The sequence below is a fragment of the Macrobrachium nipponense genome, chromosome 21 (genome assembly GCF_015104395.2).
Source record: "Macrobrachium nipponense isolate FS-2020 chromosome 21, ASM1510439v2, whole genome shotgun sequence".
Classification (NCBI taxonomy): Eukaryota; Metazoa; Arthropoda; class Malacostraca; order Decapoda; family Palaemonidae; genus Macrobrachium; species Macrobrachium nipponense.
This window is the reverse complement of record NC_087212.1, coordinates 28,710,465-28,732,413: the sequence shown is the minus strand read 5'-3', so window position 1 is coordinate 28,732,413 and position 21,949 is coordinate 28,710,465. Positions and strand designations below refer to the sequence as shown.

General features: G+C 47.5%; 2 protein-coding genes across 4 annotated transcripts in view; both read left to right on the top strand.

The window, feature by feature from the left end:
- Nucleotides 1-21,949, top strand: part of LOC135197875 (GPI mannosyltransferase 2-like) — a 45,417-nt gene that overhangs the window by 2,552 nt on the left and 20,916 nt on the right. For 2 of the 3 annotated variants that reach the window (XM_064225076.1, XM_064225075.1), the window contains exons 2-5: nt 12,156-12,300; nt 19,823-19,981; nt 20,474-20,587; nt 20,736-20,900. In XM_064225076.1, coding sequence (XP_064081146.1) covers nt 12,156-12,300; nt 19,823-19,981; nt 20,474-20,587; nt 20,736-20,900 — 583 coding nt within the window. The remainder of the gene's footprint in view (nt 1-12,155; nt 12,301-19,822; nt 19,982-20,473; nt 20,588-20,735; nt 20,901-21,949) is intronic. The other variant, XM_064225077.1, reaches the window with a different exon arrangement.
- LOC135197874 (uncharacterized) overlaps nt 1-21,949 on the top strand; it is a 143,736-nt gene that overhangs the window by 117,258 nt on the left and 4,529 nt on the right. The gene's annotated exons all lie outside the window — the stretch shown is intronic.

Here is a 21,949-nt window from a genome sequence, read left to right as displayed (position 1 = left end):
GCTTATGTAACACCACCTCAGTCTTCTGGTGCAGGAGCGCCCATCAGCTCCCTCGGCTTCTGCTGCTGCTTCCTCTGCTGTGGCAGTGGACCCTTTTCAGTTGAAGCTGGTCAATATTTGGCTTTTACTGAGTAAACCTTCTTCGGTTCAGGCACCCCCATCTCCGCTAACGCTACAACAATTCAGCGAGCACCCACGACAGTTCAACAAGTGCCCATGACAGTTCAGCACGCACTAGTAGTAGTCAAAGATCCTTCGGTCTTGACTCTTCCGGTGCCTCGGGACGCTTCGACGCCACTAGCTCTTGCAGAGACTGTTTTGACCCAGACTCCTGTGGATGTACTTACACCTCAAGCTCCTGTAGATGTGGATTTTTCCCCTGTTTTGTCAGAGGATGAGGCTTCAGAGGAGCAAGAGGCTCATCGTCAGCATATATGGCTCTTATGAAGTTTCTGTTGGCCACATATCTGTCTTTTTTCAAGCCAACTACTCCCTCATCTCCTGTATCGACGTTTGTCATGGATATACCTTCTTCTAACCCTCGAATATGCCTAAGATGGTTCTGTCTTCTTCAGCCAAGAAGGCCTTTAAAGAGATCGATGCATGGGTTGCAGAAAAGACAGAACAAGGGAGAGTCTCTTTTTGTTTTCCACCTTCCAGAATAGCCAGGAGATGTTTGTCGTACACCATGAAAGAGGCTCTTTCTTTGGGTATTTGTGCCTCTTCACAAGGAGATTTCTTGGGTATGGTTGATGCAGCCAGGTGCTTGGCTTTTTCTTTGGTGCATATTTTGTTTTCTACCTCAGAGTTGGTGCATCTTTTGATGAGCATTTTTAGTTTTTAGGGTTTTAATTTTCTTGACTGGTTCATTGGTGCCCTGACCCACAAGATTAGGTCTTACCTTTCAGTCCCAGACTACTTCTTGGTGGATTGAATGGGAGTTCTCTTGTGTATTGATAAGGGGAATAGAGATGATTCCTATGAGTTGGCCTCTCTCTACACGATGGGATCACTCAAGAAGAGGGAGGTCTGGTGCTCCTACACATCTAAAGGAGTTACTGCCTCTCATAGGTCAGTACTGTTGTATTCCCCTTTGGATAAGAGGCATTTATTTCCTCAAACTACGGTTTTAGGCATTGCCTCGGATCTGGGGAAGAAGAGTACACAAGATCTTCTCGCCCAGTCCTCTGAAAGGCCTAGAGATCCTCCAGCGGTAGTCATGAGGCCACCTCTGCCTTCGAGACCTCAGCTCTTTCAGGCCAGACAGAGATCCCTCTCTAGATCGAGAGGAAGTATAAGGTTTACTGCCAAGTCCATTGAGAAAACATCTTTTGAAAGGTTCCTCTCACAAGTGAGGCCACCGTTCTCCGCGCATGTAGTTGCCAGACTTCTTATATTTTGGGAAGTTTGGGAAAAGAAAGGAGCAGAACCATGGATTATCAAGGTTCTGAAAGAGGGTTACATTATCCCCTTTGTCAGGAAGCCTCCCTTAGTCAGTACGCCAGTTGTCTTGACGGCTTTTTCAAGGGGGATCAGAGAGCTTTTCTGCTCTGGCGGATGAAGTAACCTCTCTCATAGGAAAGGGGGCAGTAGAGCTCGTTCAAGACTTTCACTCTCCAGGGTTCTAGAATTGTATCTTCATAGTCCCCAAGTCATCGGGGGGCTGGAGGCCTGTCCTGGATGTCAGCGCTCTGAATGCCTTTGTTGTGAAGACAAAGTTCAGGATGGAAACAAACCAGACAGTACTGTCATCCATTCGCCCAGGAGATCAGATGACATCCATAGGTCTTCAAGATGCATACTTCCATGTGTCCATACATCCCAGGTCAAGGAAGTATCTAAGGTTTCTTTTCAAAGGGAGGGTATATCAGCTATGCCCTCTTTGCTTCGGATTGATGACGGCGCCTCGGGTATTTGCCAGGGTGATGGTTCACATAGCGAAGTGGCTCCATCTTCAGAGAATACAAATATCCTTGTATTTGGACATTTGGCTTCTAAGAGCCCAGTCAGAGAGTCTTTTTAGTTCAAGAGTTAGGAGTCCTTATAAACTCCCAAAAATCTCAAGTGATTCCCACTCAGAAGATTCAGTAAATATTTGGCAATGATTATGGTTTCTCAGAGTTTTTGGGTTTTTCTGACCAAGAAAAGGGTAAAATCATGCCTTAAAAAGATTCAAGAAGTGTTTGCCTTAAAAGAGTGTTCAGCCAACAGTTAGATGAGTCTACTGGTGTTCCTTTCGTCAATGGAAAAGTTTGTGTCTCTCATAGGCTTCATCTCAGACCCTTGCAGTTTGTTTTGAAAGTGAGCTGGAACAGGAAGGAGTTTCCAGACTCACAAGTATTTCCAATAACAGGAAATAAAAGAACGCCTTCTTTAGTGGAATTAAGGGGAGAGACTATTGGAAGACAGGTCTCTTTTTCAGCTAATCTCCATCCTGAACTTCTTTTCAGATGTGTCAGACCTAGGATGGGGAGCTCTTTTGGAGAAAAGCGAAGTCTCAGGAGTGTGGTCCCAAGAAAAAAGGTCCTTGCATTTATATGTGAAGGAACTAAAAGCAGTTCATCTGGGCCTCCAGTCCTTCACATCACAAGTGCAGAGCAAAACAATAGCAGTCTACTCAGACAACACAACCATTATCATGTCAAGAAGTGAGGAGGGACTCGGTCTTTCTCTCTTTCTGAGGTCGCAAGAGATCTCCTGTGTGTGGAACAAAATATTCATCTAGTCACCAGATTTGTCCAAGGGAGACTTAACGTTTAAGGGGACGAGCCAAGTCATCAGAAACAGCCTTCTGACAGAATGGACCCTGGATCCTCTGGTCTGCCTAGACATTAGGAAACTGGGGAAAACCAATGATAGACTTGTTTGGCACATCTCGGAACCATTGTCTCCCTCTGTTTTGTTCGCCAGTTCCAGACCCACAGGCTTGGCTAGTGGATGCCTTTATTTTGGACTTGTCGGACAAGAGCTGTATGCCTTCTCCCCATCAGTCTAATAAGGCAGGTATTGAACAAGTTCCTGATGCACAGCAACGTCTCTCTTTTCCTGGTGGCTCCCTTCTGGCCATTAAAGGAATGGTTTCCCAATATAGTAGATCTGTTAGTGGACTTCCTTAGGCTGCTTCCTCAAAAGAGGCAGCTACTCAGACAACCACACTTCCAGAGATTCCACAAAAACCTGTCTTTCCTGGACCTGACAGGATTCAAACTGTCACGAAACTCCTTAAAAAGAAGGGTTTTCTAATGGAGCTTCAGAAGCTATCACCATGTGTAGAAGATTCTCTAACAACGTTTATCAGAACAAGTGGAGAATCTTCAGGGAGTGGTGTAAGAATACCAACATCTCTTCTTTTAAAACCTCTGTAATGCAAATAGCTTAGTTTTTGCTTCATTTGAGGGCTATAGGCCCATGTTGGCCTTGGTTTTTTTTGTCACAGAGGCTTGGATTTGTCTTCCAACTCAAAATGTAAAGATGCTCATATGGTCCCATGGAATCTTGATATTGTATTAAAGTGGTGTATAAAAGTGGTTGTCTGGGCCTTGTTTTGAGCTTATGCATGAGCTTAGTCTGAGGGACTTAACTAGGAAAACCCTCTTCCCAGTGTCCTTGGTGACCACTAAAAGGATTAGCAGGATTCATGCTCTACATAAGAGTTTTTTTAGCCAAGAACAAGACCCCTTTTAATCCTTGGCCTCGTTCTTTCTTGATCCCAAATTTGACAGATGTCCTGGGTAGGGACAATGCAAAGAGGACTTTGTGCCCTGTGAGGTCCTTAAAGTATTACCTTCACAGAACGAAAGACATTCGTGAAAGCCTTGGTGGTCTCTGGTGTTCGGTTAAAAACCCCTCCAGACCCCTTTCCAGAATGCATCAGCTTTTTTCTTGAGGGATGTCATCCAAGACGTGCAGTCATCAGTTCAGGAAGACTCTCCCAGTTTACAATGCTAAAGCTCACGAAATTAGAGCTACAGCCACTTCTCTTGCTTTTAAGATAAATTTTTCCCTTGCAGCTATTATTAGTTCGACATTTTGGAAGTGAAATCTGTGTTTGCATCACATTATTTCTGTGATGTGGAGACAGCGTATGAAGATTGCAGTACCCTGGGTCTTTTTGCAGTTGGTGTAGTGTTTTGTTGGGAAAGGAAGTGTAGGAAGGTTTGTTCTGCCTATGAACAAATGACAAATTGTTCCGATACGTAATACAAACCCTCGGTCCTTTAACAATAGGAAGGTAACTAGCGGCAGCTGGGACGGTCGTAAGCTTCGAACAAGGGGAGAACGGTAGTTAACTGCTTGTCCGATCGTGCGCGCGCCGCGCGCCCGGGCGGTGAAGAATCACTTTTGCTTTCGGCCGTGGTGTGACAGGACGTGTTCGTCATCGCTCTGCCCGCTATTTCGTCGTGTGCTTTGGATGTTTACAATTTCTTCTGACTGGTTTGTTTGTGGTCTTGAATGAAATTGTAAGTACTCTTTTTTCATTTTTCATTGAGTGAAGTGAATTAATTAATTATGGATCAAGAAGAGCTTTCGCCGCGCCCACCAGCTGCCCGTAGAGTGTGTCCCGGGCTGGAGGGGCGTAAATGCGGCGGATTCCGCTCTTACCCAGACATTGATCCTCACGAATTATGTTATCGGTGTCGGGGGCGAGAATGCTCCCGAGCCGAACCATGTAATGTGTGTGTAAATTGGTCCGAGGCGCAGTGGGTGCTGTACGAGGGTAGGAAGAGGCGTAGGTCGACCAAGGAGTCGTCGGAAAGCTCTCCAGCGACTCCTTTGGTTACGGATACCTCGTCATCCTTCCTGCCTCCAGCTCAGCCCCCACGATTTGCGCCTTCCCCTGCGGGGGGGGTTTCGGAGTCCTTCTCCTCACTCGATCCGTCGAGTGTGGAGGAGGGTGCCCGATACCCGGATGTTCAATTGTATTCGGGGTCTTCCGTCCGCTCTGGGTGGGGTTCGTCCTCCCCCAAGCGTGAGGGTGCCCCTCTAACTGACCCGACTGTTCCTCCCTCAGGTGTACCTTCTGTGAGTGACGACCTTGGACAGGTGTGGGCGTCGTTGGGACTGCAGGGCGCCCCCAGTATCCAGGGCTTGATTCAACGTCTAGCGGGGTCGGCAGTTGTAACTCATGGTGTAGTCACAACAACGACTAATACTGTGTCCACACCAGCGTACGCCGCCCCTCCTCATGTGGTGTACACGCAACACATTGCGTCGGTGACTCCAACGGCATCAATCCAAAAGCCGATCGCTGCCGTACCTAAGAGGGGCGTGCCGCCGCCACCTGGTTTCTATGTGCTGCCGACTCCCGACTTTCGCTGTCCCAAAAGTTCGCCCTGGATCTACCGCCCGTCCCAATGATGAGTTTGGCTGAATTGGAGAGGTCTGTGACGCCGGACTATGCTGCCGTACCTTGCCGTACCTGCAGCGAGTGTTTGCTGGCCCAGCCCCTCGCGCCGCTCCTACGAAGCGAGCGGTGCGGGACGCTCATGCTGATGTTGCTGCTGGTGCTGGTCCTGCTGGTGCTGGTCCTGTTGGTGCTGGTCCTGCTGCTGCTGGTCCTGCTGGTGCTGGTCCTGATGGTGCTGGTCCTGCTGTTGATGTTCCTGCCGCTCCTGCCGTGCCTGCCCCTGCCCACGTCGCGTCTCGTCATGGAGGTGCTGCACCGGTCTCAGGTCTTTCCGGACAGGATCAGTCGGGGCGTGTTGCTTCGGCAATTGGCCCGACTTTTCCGTGGATGGAAGACCTGACGTCCGTCCTGAGAGAGCTGACGAAGAAGAGGAAGGTGTCGTCGTCGTCTTCATCGTCTTCTTCGTCGTCTGTTGCCGCCTCTCCCCCTTCGACTTCTAAGGCTTCCAAGCCGAAGAAGAAGAAGGCTGCCTCCTCCCCCTAAGAAGGCTCCTGCGGGACCTTCGAAGGGCCCGTCTCGCTCTGGCGTGACGGGGGGTGCTTCTGCTGGTCCTCCTGTTCCCTCGGGAACAGGGCCCGTCTCCTCTTCTGAGAAGAAGAAGAAGACGGGGACCAAGGATGTGCTGGCTACTGCTGGTACATCCGCGCCTGGTCTTGGTAGCACTGCTGCTAAGCCAGGTACCGGCTCGACTTCTCGTTCGCGAGAAGATCCGAGTGTACGGTCGCCTTCCGGTTGCGACCGTGCAGCTAAAGTCAAGACGCCTGAGCTTGCTCACCGTCATGACAGAGGCACGGAGCAGAAGACTGTCGAGAGTCGCGCAAGTGACTCTCGCCAGGCCAGCGGCCGCTCTCGTAGCGACCAGCCGGTACCTCGGGTTGACGTGACGGTCTCTGACCGGCCACGGGTTGAGGCTGGGAAGAGGTCCCCTCGACAACGGCACCAGCTTCGGCTGGTACCAGCGGTTTGACGTGCCGTGAGGATGCTCACCGGTCTCACCGCGAAAGCGAGCTCTGTAGATCACCTGACCGCCGCTCCCACAGGGACCGGACGGAGACGGTGGCCAGCAGCAGCTCGTCTGACGCACGGGACCGGGGTCGACGTGCTCAGTCGAGCCGCTCGCCACAGGTGAGCGGCACGACCAGGCCTGCAGATCGATCCCCACCGCGGGTTGGTGATCGGCTGCAGCCCCCCACGTACGCTGGTCCTGCCAGCGAACGGGGGGGAGCGTCAGGTCTGTCTCTCCTATACCTTCAACTTCCTCGGGCTACACCGGGAAGAGCGAGGTACCTAGGAGTGATCGTGAGAGGTGCGCCGCTCACGATCCCGCCACGACGCCGCACGCACCAGGCATGGTCTTAGGACCAGCCAGGTCGTACGCGCAAGTGGTTGGAGGCGACCGTCAGGGGTCTGTTGCTGTTCCTCCTTCTGAAGGAGGAGGGTCTCGAGAGCTGCTCCTGTTGGAGGGACTGGACGGTCCTACTCCTCAGGACGCTGTGACTCCTGAGATCCAGAGGAACTTTGCCCAGGTTATTGCGCTGATTCGTCAGCACAACGACCTGGGGGAAGGATCGCCGCTACCACCATCTGAGCCCACGTCCCGGCTCGAGTCATTTTGGGGCCCGAAGAGGGAACCCAAATTGACGGTGGGACTGCCGCGATCTGAGCTTGCAGACTCAGTCCTTGACCAGGTGGAGAATTTCGTCTCAGGACGAGAGGACTCACTTAAGTCAGGACGGTCTTCCGCACTTCCTCCTCCTCTGCAGCGACAGCGGAAGTTCTACGTGCCATCAGTGGATCCAATACCGCCCAAACAGGTTAACCCGGAGCTAGCTAGGCTAACTCCAGGTGTGTCCCTGCAGCAGCTCCTGTCGGAGAACTTGTGGTTCTCGCAGCAGGAGGCACTGGGCCTGGAAGCTACCGCTATGGCGGCTTTCCAGGCAGTCTCTTGGTTGGATCTGTGGTCCCTCACAGTATCCAAGGTCGCGGCCGACGCCGGGGGCGCTGCCCTCGAAGACGACCCCGACTTCAGGAGACTGTGCCAGTCTGGAGGTAGGGCCATCTCCTACCTCGCCCATCAGACGGCAAACCTGTGGGCCAACTTGGTTCTCCGTCGTAGGGACGCTGTCCTTACACGAGTAGCCAAGGGGCCGGGCGTGAGGCGGTAAATGGACTCCGTAACGGACCAATGAAGAGTTCCTCCGCTCTCTTTCCCGGAGAGATGGTGGACGCTGCGGTGGAAAGACGGCGCACTGATGACAGTGACCGTCTGGTTCACCAGGCAGTTACGAAGGTTTCTGGGCAACCTCGTACAACTGCGGCTAAGCCTAAGAGTTTAGCTAGCGCTTCCTCGGCTGCTAAGACGGCTGCTCCATCGAAGCCCCGAGGAAAGACTCTTCCTGCTTTCAACTTCTGGTCAAAGGAGGCCGTAACCAGCCCTCCTCCCAGCCCTCCTTTCCCCGAGGAGGTGCTGGGAAGAAGTCGAAGCGAGGTGGGAAACGCTAGGGACGGCGTTCCCCCTCACCAGCTGCCGGAAGTGGGGGGGGTGCCTGGCGAGCCATTGGGCAACTTGGCAGCGCTACGGTGCCGAGACCTGGATAGTAGACGTCCTTCGGGAGGGATATCTACTACCCTTCGAATCTCGGCCACCCCTCACCTCCAACCCGGTCCATCTGCAGACATATGTTCTGGGATCCTCAAAGGACGACGCTCTTCGGCAGGAGATCAAGACCATGCTGACCAAACGAGCTGTAGAAGTCGTAGTGGATCGGTCACCGGGCTTTACAGCCGCCATTCTTAGTGGAAAAGGCATCGGGGGGCTGGCGCCCGGTGATAGATCTCTCTCCCCTGAACCGATTTGTTCGCCAGACTCGGTTCAAGATGGAGACGGCACGTTCCGTGCTGGACTCCCATCAGGGAGAACGACTTCATGCTTTCAGTGGATCTGAAGGATGCGTATTTTCAAATACCCATCCATCAGTCCTCCAGAAAGTACCTCCGCTTCATCTTCGACGGGACGGTGTACCAATTCAGGGCACTTTGCTTCGGTCTCTCAACCGCCCCACAGGTGTTCACGAGAGTGTTCACGCTGGTGTCTGCTTGGGCCCATTCGCACGGGATACGTCTTCTGAGGTATCTCGACGATTGGCTGGTCCTGGCGAGCTCCCGCTCGCAGTTGCTGCAGGACAGGGATCGACTTCTAAAGTTTTGTCGCGATCTGGGGATCGTGATAAACTACGAGAAGTCCGATCTCGAACCCAAAGCAGAAGATGAAGTACCTGGGTATGCTGATCGATACGGTAGCAGCTCAAGTCCGCCCCGCAGACTTGAGGATCAGCAAATTCAGGGAGGCAGCCGGCCGGTTCCTGTCTCGGCAGGAACAGGCAGCTCAGCAATGGCAAGTCGTGATCGGCCACCTGTCGTCACTCGAGAAGTTAGTTTCTCACGGACGTCTTCACCTGCGGTCTCTCCAGTGGAGACTAAGGGAGAGTTGGTCACAGGTAAAGGATCCACCTTACTTCCCGTGTCCATCACGGAGAAGGTGAGGCAGGACCTAGCCTGGTGGCTCGACGACAGGAACCTCTTAAGAGGGGTGCCCCTACGCACTCCCCCCCCGGAGATGCTGCTGTTCTCAGACGCATCGACCGAGGGATGGGGCGCACACCTGGAGGAGTTGCTGGCTGCAGGTGTGTGGGACCATCACGACAAGCACCTTCACATCAATGTCCTAGAACTCAAGGCGGCGTTTTACGCTCTCCAAGAGTTCCAAGACGCTTGATGGGACACTCGGTGGTGTTGATGTGCGACAACACCACAGTAGTGGCATACGTCAACAAGCAGGGGGGCCTAGTGTCTCTCCCGCTACACCAGTTGACTGTGCAGGTGCACGAGTGGGCCACGGCTCACTCGATAGAGCTGTCAGCACGCTACATTCCAGGCAAGAGGAAATGTAGTAGCAGACAAGCTCAGCCGTCGGGATCAGGTAATAGGGACCGAGTGGTCCCTACACCCAGAAGTGGCGGAAAGGCTCTTCAACCTGTGGGGGCGTCCGGTCATAGACCTGTTCGCCACCCGGCACAACAAAAAACTTCAAGTTTTTTGCTCAGCCGTGCCGGACCATGGGCAGCTGCAGAGGACGCTCTCCAACACCCCTGGGACAACCTCTTCGTCTACGCCTTTCCTTCCCTACCCCTTTTGTCTGATTCGGAAAGTGATCAGCCGAGCGCTGGTCACTCCCAATCTCAGGATGATCCTGGTGGCTCCCAAACGACCTCAAGCCGTTTGGTATCCGGACCTGCTGGCTCTTCTTGCGGAAGAACCGAGAGAGATGCCCCACTGGCACAACCTTCTAGCCCAGCCACACGTAGAGCGGTACCACCGAGCAGTCCAGTCCCTACAACTTCACGGCTGGCTGTTATCCACCATCTCTTGCGAACGAGAGGCTTTTCTCGCAGCGCAGCAACAGAGATGGCTGGACACGTCAGACAGTCCTCTGCAGCTGTGTACCAGGGGAAGTGGGCCGTCTTCTGTGGTTGGTGTCGTAGACGGGGTCTATCTCCTCTCAGAGCCACTCTTCAGCAGGTAGCGGATTTCCTCGTGTTTCTTCGCCGAGAGAAGCTCCTCTCAGTACCCACAGTTAAAGGATATAGAGCCGCCCTGGCGCTCGTCCTAAAACTGAGGGGACTGGACATCTCGAACTCGTTCGAGATCTCCTTGCTAATGAGGAGCTTCGAAAGGTCTTGCCCACCCAGGGAACTCAGGCCCCCTGAGTGGGATGTGACTCTCGTCCTTAGGAGTTTGACTCGAAGACCATTCGAGCCACTCCGAGAGTCGTCAGACAGGGATCTGACCCTCAAGACCCTCTTCTTGCTGGCCCTGGCATCGGCGAAGAGAGTAGGGGAACTTCATGGTCTGTCCTTCAATGTTAAACATTCCAGGGGATGGGGATCTGTGACGCTCGATTTCGTCCCGAATTTCGTAGCCAAGACTCAGAATCCGTCGATCCCTGACGACAGGTTCGAGTCTTTCACGATCCCCTCCCTAATGGATTTCACCGACAACGATACGGATGAGATGCTGCTTTGTCCTGTGAGGGCGCTACGGCGCTATCTGAAGAAAACTCGACACCTCAGGCCTGAGTGTCGACGCCTCTTCGTTAGCACTGGGTGACCAAGAAAGAAGTATCCAAGAACACGCTTTCTTTCTGGCTGCGTGAGGTGATCAGGAGAGCGTACGAGGCTGATGGTAGTGACGACATCCGTACGCTCCGACCGAGAGCCCACGAAGTCAGAGGTATTGGACCCTCTTTGGCGTTCCGTAAGAACTTCTCCGTGGCGCAGGTCCTGAAGGCAGGTGTCTGGGCCAACCAGACTACCTTCACGTCCTTCTACCTTCGGGATATTGCCCACAAGTCCTTGGATACTTTTTCCTTGAGACCTGTGGTGGCTGCTCAACACGTTGTGTAAGCTTACCCAGCACCCGAGCAGGCAGAACAGCATCGATTCCTGGTGTGACTGTAGGAATGAATGGTTGAATGAGAGTGCGACTGGCTTCTCTTCTCCATCTTTCTCTCTCTCTACCTGTGGGCAGAGGGTCACGGTCGTCACCATGGCTGGAAATGGAAGCCGATGCAGGTAAGCTACTCGGAACCGAAGCCCCAATCTATCCCTTTAGTTAGGGATAGAAGCAAATATCCTCCACTCCCTCCAACAAGGGGGAAGGAGTGGATGCCTACTTGAGACAAACCCATAACTTTATGTTGGCTCCTGTACAGGAACAAGTTCTTGCAATGCTGGTACGAAGAGATACGCTTGCCTCTCTCTTAGTACTTGGCTCAGAGGTCTGACCATTGATCCTGCGGTGCACACCCCGATCAATCGGACAGAGGTTTGGATCCCTCCCTTGCTCTTACGACCAGGGAGGCATTCCAAGGTTGGACGAACACCAGTCTGTTCACCAAAAAGACTCAGATTCCACCCACCAAGAAGTGAGTCTTCCTATTGTTAAAGGACCGAGGGTTTGTATTACGTATCGGAACAAATGACAATTTGTCGAAAATTGCATTTTTCCTAACTATACAAACCTGAGGTCCTTTACATATAGTCCCACCTCATACCACCCCTCACTCTGCAACTTTTTGCATGGGCCTAAAGCAAAAGTGATTCTTCACTGCCCGCGCGCGCGCGCGCGCACGATCGGACAAGCAGTTAACTACCGTTCTCCCCTTGTTCGAAGCTTACGACCGTCCCAGCTGCCGCTAGTTACCTTCCTATTGTTAAAGGACCTCAGGTTTGTATAGTTAGGAAAAATGCAATTTTCGACAAATTGTCATTTTGTAATCAATTTGTATTTTTCATAGCTAACAAACCTGAGGTCTTGACACTTACTGCCCACCTCTAACCCCCTCTCATATCCTGGGTTGGAAGAAAGACTGATGCGTCACGAGGTACCAAGCCTGGTCGGTGACCAGCTTCCACCTCATATACATATAGTGTTGCCAGATACCACAGATTCCTTGCTTTACAATCTTTGATTGTTTTACATGGTTTCCAGTTGGTGCTAGAAGATTATCCTATTGTTAAGACTTCAGGTTTGTTAGCTCAGAAAAAAACAAATGGATTAAAAATTTGTCATTTTGTGAAATATTGTAATACAGTTACTGTTTTTTTGTGTGCTGTAGGAAATTTTTTGTAAAACTGTGATTGTAGCCAAGTTTAGCTCTACCACTGATTATAGTAATTTGTTTTTTCAGAATTCGGAATGCAACAACAGAGTCAGGACAGCTTTCTCTTCTCTTGGTAGTTGTATTGACTTTCAACTACACCCTCATTCCATTATTTGTTGGATGTTTCTTAGTTATGCTACCTTTTGCCATTTTCCAAATGTGGTGCTACCTGGTAAGAATTTTTGCATGGTGTTATTTTTCTTTAGTGTACGGCGGCAAATGTAAAAAAGAAGTTTGTTCATGAAACTTACCTGTCAGATATATATATAGCTGTATTTTCTGAAGTCCGACAGAATTTTAAAAACTTCCGACACACGCAGTGGTCGGCCAGGTGGTTAGTACCCATTCCCGCCGCTGGGAGGCGGGTATCAGGAACCATTCCCATTTTCTATTCATAATTTTTCTGTCGCTGGTGCTGAAAACACCTGTTTTCAGTACCTCCGTCTTAGGATTTTGGAAACTTCATTGCCGCTAAGTATCCTAATTGTCTTTTGATTTATTTACTTGGATTTGTGGGATTTGTGGCTAGGCATACGCTATCTTAAATTGATTTGAATTTGATTCATTTTTGCATAAAATATCTGAATCTAGTTAGGCTAGTTTCAGACGGGGTGTCTGCAAAGATAGGGTGTGGCTACCGAAAGCTTCGGTAGATCCGCACTTGGTATGTACGAGGGGTATGGGTCTTGCTTCTTTGTTGAGATTTGTCATGTAAGGAGTGTGAGACTTTGTCTATTCCGTAAGGAAGACGTATGATTCGTATGTACGCAATTAATCAGTAAACATGTCTAATTCCGTAAGGAAGACGTATGATTCGTATGTACGCAATTAATCAGTAACAAAAGTCAGGGTAGTGAACCTGCTAACCTTCCTGTAGACTTTATTTTGCCTAACCCTGTAGTATGGCCTACGGGCTATGAATATGTCTACGAGAGGTGCTCGCTCTCCTTCATTGCTGTGAAGTGCTACTTCGTAATTGTTACTCCTAACCCTGCAGTGTTGCCTTCGGGCCCTAAGCAGTGTCTGTAGAGGAATTACCCTTTCTCTGATACTCTTTCGATTCGTATCTTAGAATCGAAAGTGCTTGCTTTAGAGAGTAAAAGTGAAGTGCAGAAGTGCAGTGATACCCCTTGTGTAGTGGAGGGTGCGTCAGATCGGCCTCGTTTTCGCCTCTAGGCCGGGACCTCTGCTTGACTCCCAGGACCCGGGGAGGGAGCATGTCGAAAGGCCTTAAGGAGGGTTACAAGGAACCCCCACCGATCTGGCGTGCCTTCGGCAGTTTCTGATGAAAATCCCCAGACTGCCAAAGTGCGTGCGCGTGCACGAATCCTGAAAGATTGCTTCTCGTCCTCCGAAGCGTCCTCCCCATGCAGGGGTTGGAGCTTTCGGAAGGACTCGCGCCCTCTAAATAGAAGCTTTATAGAAGAGGACGCTTCACGTCCTCTCTCTCTCTCTCGTTATGCGTTTCAGTGAGAAGTAAGAAGGCGAACGTCGCCTGAACTCGTGTCCGTCTTTCCACCGAATACTAAAAGAAGTCATAGTAGCAGGAAGCTTTTGAGAGCGGACGCCCGGGACGCTCGGATGGACTCCAGGCGCGCGCGGGTGCACGCCAAGTGCCGCCAGTGGACGCCAGAGCGCAGCTCAGTGGACCCCAGCGCTGCTCCAGTGGACGCCGAGCTCGCTCCAGTGTACGGCCGAGCGCGTTCCAGTGGACGCCGAGAGCGCGCCAGTGGACGCCGAGCGTGCACCAGCGCACGCCAGGTGTGTCGCCTGGCTGAACGTTTCTGTTGAACTCTTCAAGCTCTTGTTTCAGATATGGGCCTAAAGAATGTTTACCTCTACCTCCGGTGATACCTTCTACCTCACCTGCAAAGAATGTGAAGTAGGCAGTGCTTCGGAGGAAGTTTAAAGTGAACAGACAACTTCTTCTTCGAAACCCAGCAAGACATCGGGTTTCGTGAATTCAAGAGGTCTCTGTCAATTAATATTGCTTTTCGCATAGGTGGATGGAGTTAAGGAAAGCTCAAGGGAAGATCTCGTTTGCTCTACCGCAACCTTTGCCATTCGGCCAATAAATTTAAGTTGCCACTACCGCAGTCAAGACTTTGCGATAAGGCAGTTACGGGTTATGTAAGGCTCGATGTCCTGCACGTCAGGACTCTCGGCAACGTTCAGTGGGATTCTTGCAAAGGCACTCATCAAAAGGACGCTCTTCAGGAAAGCGCAAGACAGGACTTCCTTTGCCATACTGCCAATAAATTTTAAGCTTTAGCAGGCATTAGTTGTGATACGGGAGAGGAAGCTGGTTGGAGAGTTTCTTCCTCTTCCCAGGATAATTTTCCAAGCTTTTTAGCCCATCTGAAAGGGTTTTTCAGATGATAGATTTTGTTAGTTTCTAGTCGGGACTACGCTGCCGAATTGAACATCGTCGTTCTACCTGCCGTAAGCCCAGTCTCTTAACAGGATTCTTGCCCCTTCCTCGTTTGAGACTGGAATCGAAAAAATTAAATGCTTGACTCCCTGGATTACGTTTTGTCAATTCAGTGACTTTCCCCCATTGACAATATACTTTCGTTTTGTCAAGTAAGTGGGTATCCCCTCATTGACAAAATATCTCTCTGTCCCGTAAATGGGTTAGTTCTCATTGACAAACATCTCATTAACTTGATATTGCGTAAGCGAATAAGCTCTTATTGACAAGATTCGGAAGAGCTCTCATTCGTCATTCGCAGACTCGTACAAGAAATAGACTTGTAGACTACGTCAATGAACGCTTATGTCCAGTAACATAAGAAGCTTGAGCTGACTGCTTCGATTCTCTTAAGTTTTGTTCATGAAACTTGCCTGTCAGATATGTATGTAGCTGTATTTCCGAATTCAGCTATATATATGTCTGCCAGGTAAGTATGAGCAAACTTTATTGTGATATAATTTCATATTTTGCCTTGCGTTATTTTACTTCTGGTTGGTTCAAGTCATATACGCTTGCTGTAGTTACCTCTTCGGATGGCAACCGAGAGGTCTATTGTCTATTTTAAGGACATTTAATCGTTACTCCCTGCAGCCTTCCAAGAGTTTCCTATTTATCTTTTACCGTTATATGGTAGTGTTCTGACGACACAAACGCATCTATATATTTAGCGTTTTCTGTTTCGCTTAAATATACCAGCTTGAGAGTCTTTCGGCTCAAAAAATAACGGACCTATTTCTTCGTAGAATAGGGTAGCTGGCAACCCAGACATAAAGTTAAGAGACGACGTTCGTAAGCTGCTGGCTGCTGCTGTCACGCTGTGTCTGTCTTCCAGTCCAACCGAGCCAGTAACAGATCGGGCGCTGTCATGCGCCGTAGGTTACGTCTCTCTCTCCTGCGGGATTGACTGACTAACCGTATCTCTGTGCTGGCGGTTACGTCTCTCCTGCGGGATTGACTGACTAACTGTAACTCTGCCCTACAATCACGGACTTTAGCCTAAGATTGAGGGGATTTCTTGCGTGAATGAATAAACGTTGCATTCGTTTTGCCTTACTATGTTCAACAGAGTTATCTCTTAATCCTTTCGGTGCTCGTTACCGCACGGTATAGAACTACGAGTCTACCGCAACATTGCACTTTTATATGCTCTGCTTAGGCAAAGCGCAGCCTTATTAGGGAAGTAAGCATACTCGGGGAGGGAATGGATGAGCTTGCTGGGGACCATTTCCTTCCTGAAGAAGTTTGTTTCCCCGAATAGACTGCAATTCAGACCACAGTTTTTTCCTACCGGGAAACTGAAATATTATTCAAGATCTAGGAATGATTCTGAACATCTCTCAGTGCGTTTATCACCTGAGGTGATAGAAAGAAGGTGCCGGACATCTGGATAGGGTTTCAGATGTCCTGGATCTTAATCTGAAAGAAGTAAAAGCGATTCGGTAGTCCCTCCAGTCCTCGTAACGAGTTTTGGGAACCAGTGGTCCAGATCAACTCTGATATTCCACAGCTCTCTCATATCTTAAGAAGTATCTTCTCTCGGTCCCTGTTCGAGTTTACGAGAAAGCCTATTATAACAACAGGCGTAGAATGTAACGATCCTCTAGAGGTTCGTTACCGGATTGCGAAAGTCCGTACGAATCGTCTCGATCGACGGCAGCAACTATTGACTTCCGAGTGGAATCTTTCTTTAGAAGTAAGTTGAGAGTTGTGGAGACTTTAGGGACGCCCTTTCATTCTTCTCTTCGATATGTTGAGGACGAAGAGGCTTCTTCTTCTCTGCTCCCTTATTCTCGATCCGGGATCGGTACCATTAAACGCCATCCTATGATATTGAACGGGGATGGATATTTAGTCTCTTTTTCCCCTTTTTTCAATCGCTTAGGAAATGTAATAAGAGGATTTATGACGTCACAGGGAGCGACAATGACGCTGATCGCCCCATGTTGGCCTTCAGGATCCTGGATTCACAGAGGTCACATACTTCCTAGTTCACTTTCCAAGGACCTTTTCCGAGAGAGTCGGTCTACTCTAACTCGAAAGGTACCTATAACCTCTCCGCTCTGAGTCTTGACTACGTTCAGGCTATCGAGATGTTGACAGGAATAAGATTACCGTCTTCCATTTCCGTCTGAAGAATGGGATAAGCTGGCAGTCACAACTATTAAAGAATACGCAAATATGTTGTTGACGGCCTTTGGGCTCAGATTTGCGTCTGTCAAACAACAAAGCCCTTCACGATCTTTGAGTTCTGTGGAATCTCGAACCTCGCTCACCCATCTACTTTTTGTCTCACCTGTTTTCTCGGAGTCAGACACTCGTGCGAGATCAGGCGACATATAGTAGCCCTGAGTTTCTTGTTGACGAAGTCGGTTGCGTTTATACACCCCCGATGATCGTGTAACATGAGACCAGGTTGGACTGTCTGGCATTCTTCCTTCGGGACTGAATCGCCTTTTTGCTCCTCGCTCCTTTCTCCTGGCACCAGAAGCTCGAGTCAGGAGTTGATTCGCTGACGACGTTGGGTTGCGTTGATACACCCCCAAGGTTTGCTTAGATTGAATCGCCCAGGCAGTCCAGACACTCATCCTTCAGCGAAGAATAGTGCCTTATGGTCTTCAGGGTACAGCCTTGCTGTCCTTGATTCGTCTGACTGGTCAACTGGTCGGTCACCTGACTTTAGTACAGACGGACTGACTGTGCATGTCCAGATCGAAGCTTTCAATATGGAACTTAGACGTAGTCTGAAGTTCTTGATGTCAAAGCATTCGAACCTCTCCTACCTGTTAACTTCTTGCATGTGATCAGGAAGGCCTTCTTCTAACCACCCTAGATACGACAAAGAGGGTTAGTGAGATTTTAAGCCATCGTCACAAGTTTTGGCTTTAGAGAACACAAGGCGGTGTGCTCTCTAACCCTTCCGTTGTGGCCTAAGAATGGTAACCCGTTTTGTCCTTGGGCCAGGAGCTTGGAAGCAAGGATGGCACAAGTTAGTGGGCAGGAGCCAGAGAGAGTCCTGTGCCCTGTCGGGTCTCTCAAGTTTTATCTACATAAAACTCAAGAAAGTCGAAGTCAATCGGGCAATCTGCAGTGTTCCGAAAAAGACCAGACTTGCCCATATCGAAGAACAGCCTGGCTTTAGTGTTAAGGAGTTCTTTCAAAAATGCTCCTTCATTGTGTTTGCACAAAGATTTGAAATCTTTTATCTGAATGCTCACGAGGTGAGGGCGCGGCCTCGGAAGCATTTCAACAGAGCATGGCACTCAGCAACATCCTGAGTACCATGTTTTAGCGAAGCAACTCTGTGTTCACTTCACACTCCCTGCGAGATGTGAAGATGGCATATGAGATCTGCTGCTCGCTAGGGCCATACGTGTCTGCAGACACAATCTTGGGGGCAAGAAGTACCACTCATCCTATCCTGTAGAAAATGGTTAGGAAGAGCTCTTAATTTAGTTGTTGAGTCGCCGACAACGGCGACTTCTTAACTCTTAAGCCTTAGTTAACACACCTTAACTTTGGCTAGGTTGGTCAGGTGGTGATATATATATTTATATATATATATATTTATTTTACTTCTTAGCCCTCATGGTATGGTCAATATGGTCTAGTCACGTCGTGGTCTCGCCCCTGTTGACAGATCATCTGGAGTGCACCAGCTATATAGGTCTCTACCTCGCTGGCAACTCTAGTAGCACAAGCAGACTTACGTGGCAGTAACCACGAAGCCAGCTATGCTAACAGGTGGAACCAAGATGTAAATCATCTGCATGCATTTGTTTCCCAAAATCCTTCTATTCTGTCCCTTCCCACCTCCAAAGGTGGGATTCAGCTATATATATATCTGACAGGTAAGTTTCATGAACAAAATGATATTGTTATGATACAATAAAGTTTGTTCATACTTACCTGGCAGATATATATATAGCTGTATTTTCTGAAGTCCGACAGAATTTTAAAAACTTCCGACACACGCAGTGGTCGGCCAGGTGGTTAGTACCCATTCCCGCCGCTGGGAGGCGGGTATCAGGAACCATTCCCATTTTCTATTCATAATTTTTATTTCCACTGTCCCCTGAGGGGAGGTGGGTGGGTACTTGATTATATATATCTGCCAGGTAAGTATGAACAAACTTTATTGTATCATAACAATATCATTTTTTTTAATTCATACTTTTTAGCTTATAATGAAAGGCTTGGATTTCTATGTTACTAAAGTTCCTTTGGTCATTTTGATTGTACTTAAATGTTAGCTAGAATCAGGAGTCAATTTCCATAAATATGCTATGGTTCAATATTCTCTTCATATTACGGTAATTTTTTAAGGAAGAAACAAAGGAACTATATATACAACAAATTTCTAAAGGAAATGTGCAGAGGTAAAAATGGAGAATCTTGTACAATACTGAGAATTCATGTACTGTAGAATAGAAGGTAGCATTATGGAGGTAAAATTATTAATGAAAATTATACCATGGAAAAGAAATAATCAGGTGACTTGGTAGCAAAGGGGAAGAATAACAAGAAGAGATGAAACAAAATGTAAGAAGGGATTGGGTTAAAGATGAGTTCAAAAGTTCTGTATCCCTGAATTATTTCAAGAAGTAGAATCCATGATTTCCCCTTTCTCAGTGAAGCAGAGGACAAAATACTACATTCCTAAATTGTTTTAGTTTCAATTAAGAATCATGAACTTGCATCCAAACAGTAACCATAGAAATTACACTAGTTCCAATAGTTTTAACCATGCTGATTTTTTATAAAGGTTTGCAATATGATTTTTAGTATTTTTAATGTTTATTATGATCTGTAGGACAATTCAGCACAGATCAAAAAGTATTTAGTGCAGTGGTATAAAAACTTTTAATATTTGATTGTTGGTTAGCTTCAGATTTGAGGATAGGGTAGTTAAACATTTTTTACTCTTTACCTGCCCAGTGATATCATATGCAGAACAGTGTTGACATATTCAGCGTAAGAATAATAATTTATTAATATTTAATGACATTTGAAAATAGTTGCCATGCCCTGTACTAATGTGCAGTTTTTGTTGTTAAAGGTTTTGTTCATTTGACTTAAATTTTCATATGGTCACTGATTTGTTTACTTTCAGATTGCTGGGTATTCTCACCACAGTAAAAGCAAGGGCAAATTCACTATTAAAACTTTTATTACTAATTAATTTTTTTATTCAATGATAATTTTAACGTGTGCTTTACAACAGACCTACTGTGGGGAAGAAGGTAGCAGTCCTTCCTTAGCTCCCCACTTGGAGATGTTTGTGCGTTCAAACTTCTTGCATTCACCTGACCTTGGAGAAGCTGAGTGGTGTTATAACTATCCTCCACTTGCATATTCACATGTACAAGACAAATACTGGGAGGTAAATGATTAAGGACATCACATCACATTACTATACAGTGGACCCCCCATATTCCGTTCTCAGCATTCACGGGCTCACATATTCGCGGATTTTTCTATGGACCATATCTGCCCATTATTTGTGGGAAATTTGCATATTGTCAGTATTTTTCTATGAGAAATAACCACAAATGACTGTATTTTCATATCAGTTTCATGAGTAAATGCACATTTTGTGATAAACTATTTAAAGAACCAGATATAAGCATTTTTAGTGGATTTTTCGTGAGTTTGATTGAACTAACAAAATATGTACTTTTAAGCATTTTTATAAGGGTTCTAAGTATTCACAGATTCCATCTATTTGCTGGGGTCTTGTACACATCCCCCGTGAATATGGGGTGTCCACTGTATACTGTATCCATTAAGTTATGAAGAAAAATTATTGCAGTGTAGAAAACCCTGAAAGTAGAATGTATCTTGGTTGTATACAGTATTCTTTTTCATGTTGCAGGTTGGGTTGTTACGTTATTATGAGGTTCGCCAGGTACCTAATTTCATGTTAGCGTTGCCAGTTGTTATGATTGTTATTTGTCATGCTGCATTATACATGGTAGACAATCCTCAGGTAAGTAACAGTGCATCTGTATTTTGGATACTTGAGAGTGATTATCTGCAACAATTAGTACATTTAGCTTTTCTTGTAGTTTTTGAGGTAAAAGTATACGTGAATAAACTTACACATTGAAAATAATTACAATCATGTTTTTATGTAGATATGTTGGAGCTTTGGCATTCCCCAACCTTCTGTGGATGGTAAGGGGAACAAGAAGAAACCACATTCCTGGCCAGACAAGGGTATTAACTCATGGAGAGTGTTTGTGTACACAGCTCACTCTCTTGGTTTATGTGCATTTTGTGTGCTGTGTATCCATGTTCAGGTAAGCATAATTAAAAACAGTCTTGAAAAGGGGTTTTCCTTTTGAAACCTGTAAGAACTCCACCTATATAAAATTGCATTTTGGAAATTAAGAGGATACAGGTTTACTATATTCAGTTTTACTCAATATATGAAATATTTAGTTTTTCTTAATGTTATTCATTATAAACAATGTCAATTTGTCAATTTACGTAAGCTTTTAACTAATATTGTAGCACTGAGTAAACCATCAAAATTTTAAATGGAGAATATGTCACTTTACAGACTTACAGCAAAGAAGCATTTTTTAGAATTGTTAGGATCTTAAGTGACTGCAGTCCTACTAGTCTTTTTTTGGTTGTAGGTTGTTTTCAAGAGGGAATCCTCTTCAAATGATATCCCAGTACAATAATATGCAGTGTAGATCTGTAAGGTATTCATATCCATAGTTGGAATTAGTATGTATATAGTATTTTGCCATTCATATGCAGTACTTCAGGACTTAATTGGATTAAGCAAGATAACCTGTCTCTTCATTCTTCCTTAAGGGGATAGCTGTTTGAGCTCCCAGAATTAATGGTGATCAACCTGGTCTCCATGCCACTAACAGGGAGTTCTTGATGCTCTTCTCCGCTGCCATATCCAGGGCGGAATTAGTTCTTCTATAACTCCATGAGGTCCCATGTTGAGTGGGTTTTTCCTTTGCTGTTGGCATTTGGCAGTTTCCAGAAACATTTGCTGTGACCCACACTCCCATCTAGAAGTGACCCACACTCCCATCTAGGAGAAGTGGACCATCTTAACATGTTGATGCAGAGGTCTATCTATATGATAAGAACTTCGTTGTCCACCTTTGTCAAATCAAGCTTCTCTCAATCACCTTAGTGAAAGACTAAAGGCTGGGAACCAGGCCTTCAGATTAAAGGGTATAATCTCTTGTTTATGGTGGAGCAGTTAAGAGCTTGAATCAGTATTGTGTTTTTGTGTTTCATGTGAACACTTGAGACAGGCTTTGGACAGAGACTTCACTCTCTGTGCTGTCATTCCATGAGAATGCACATTGGCAAGTAT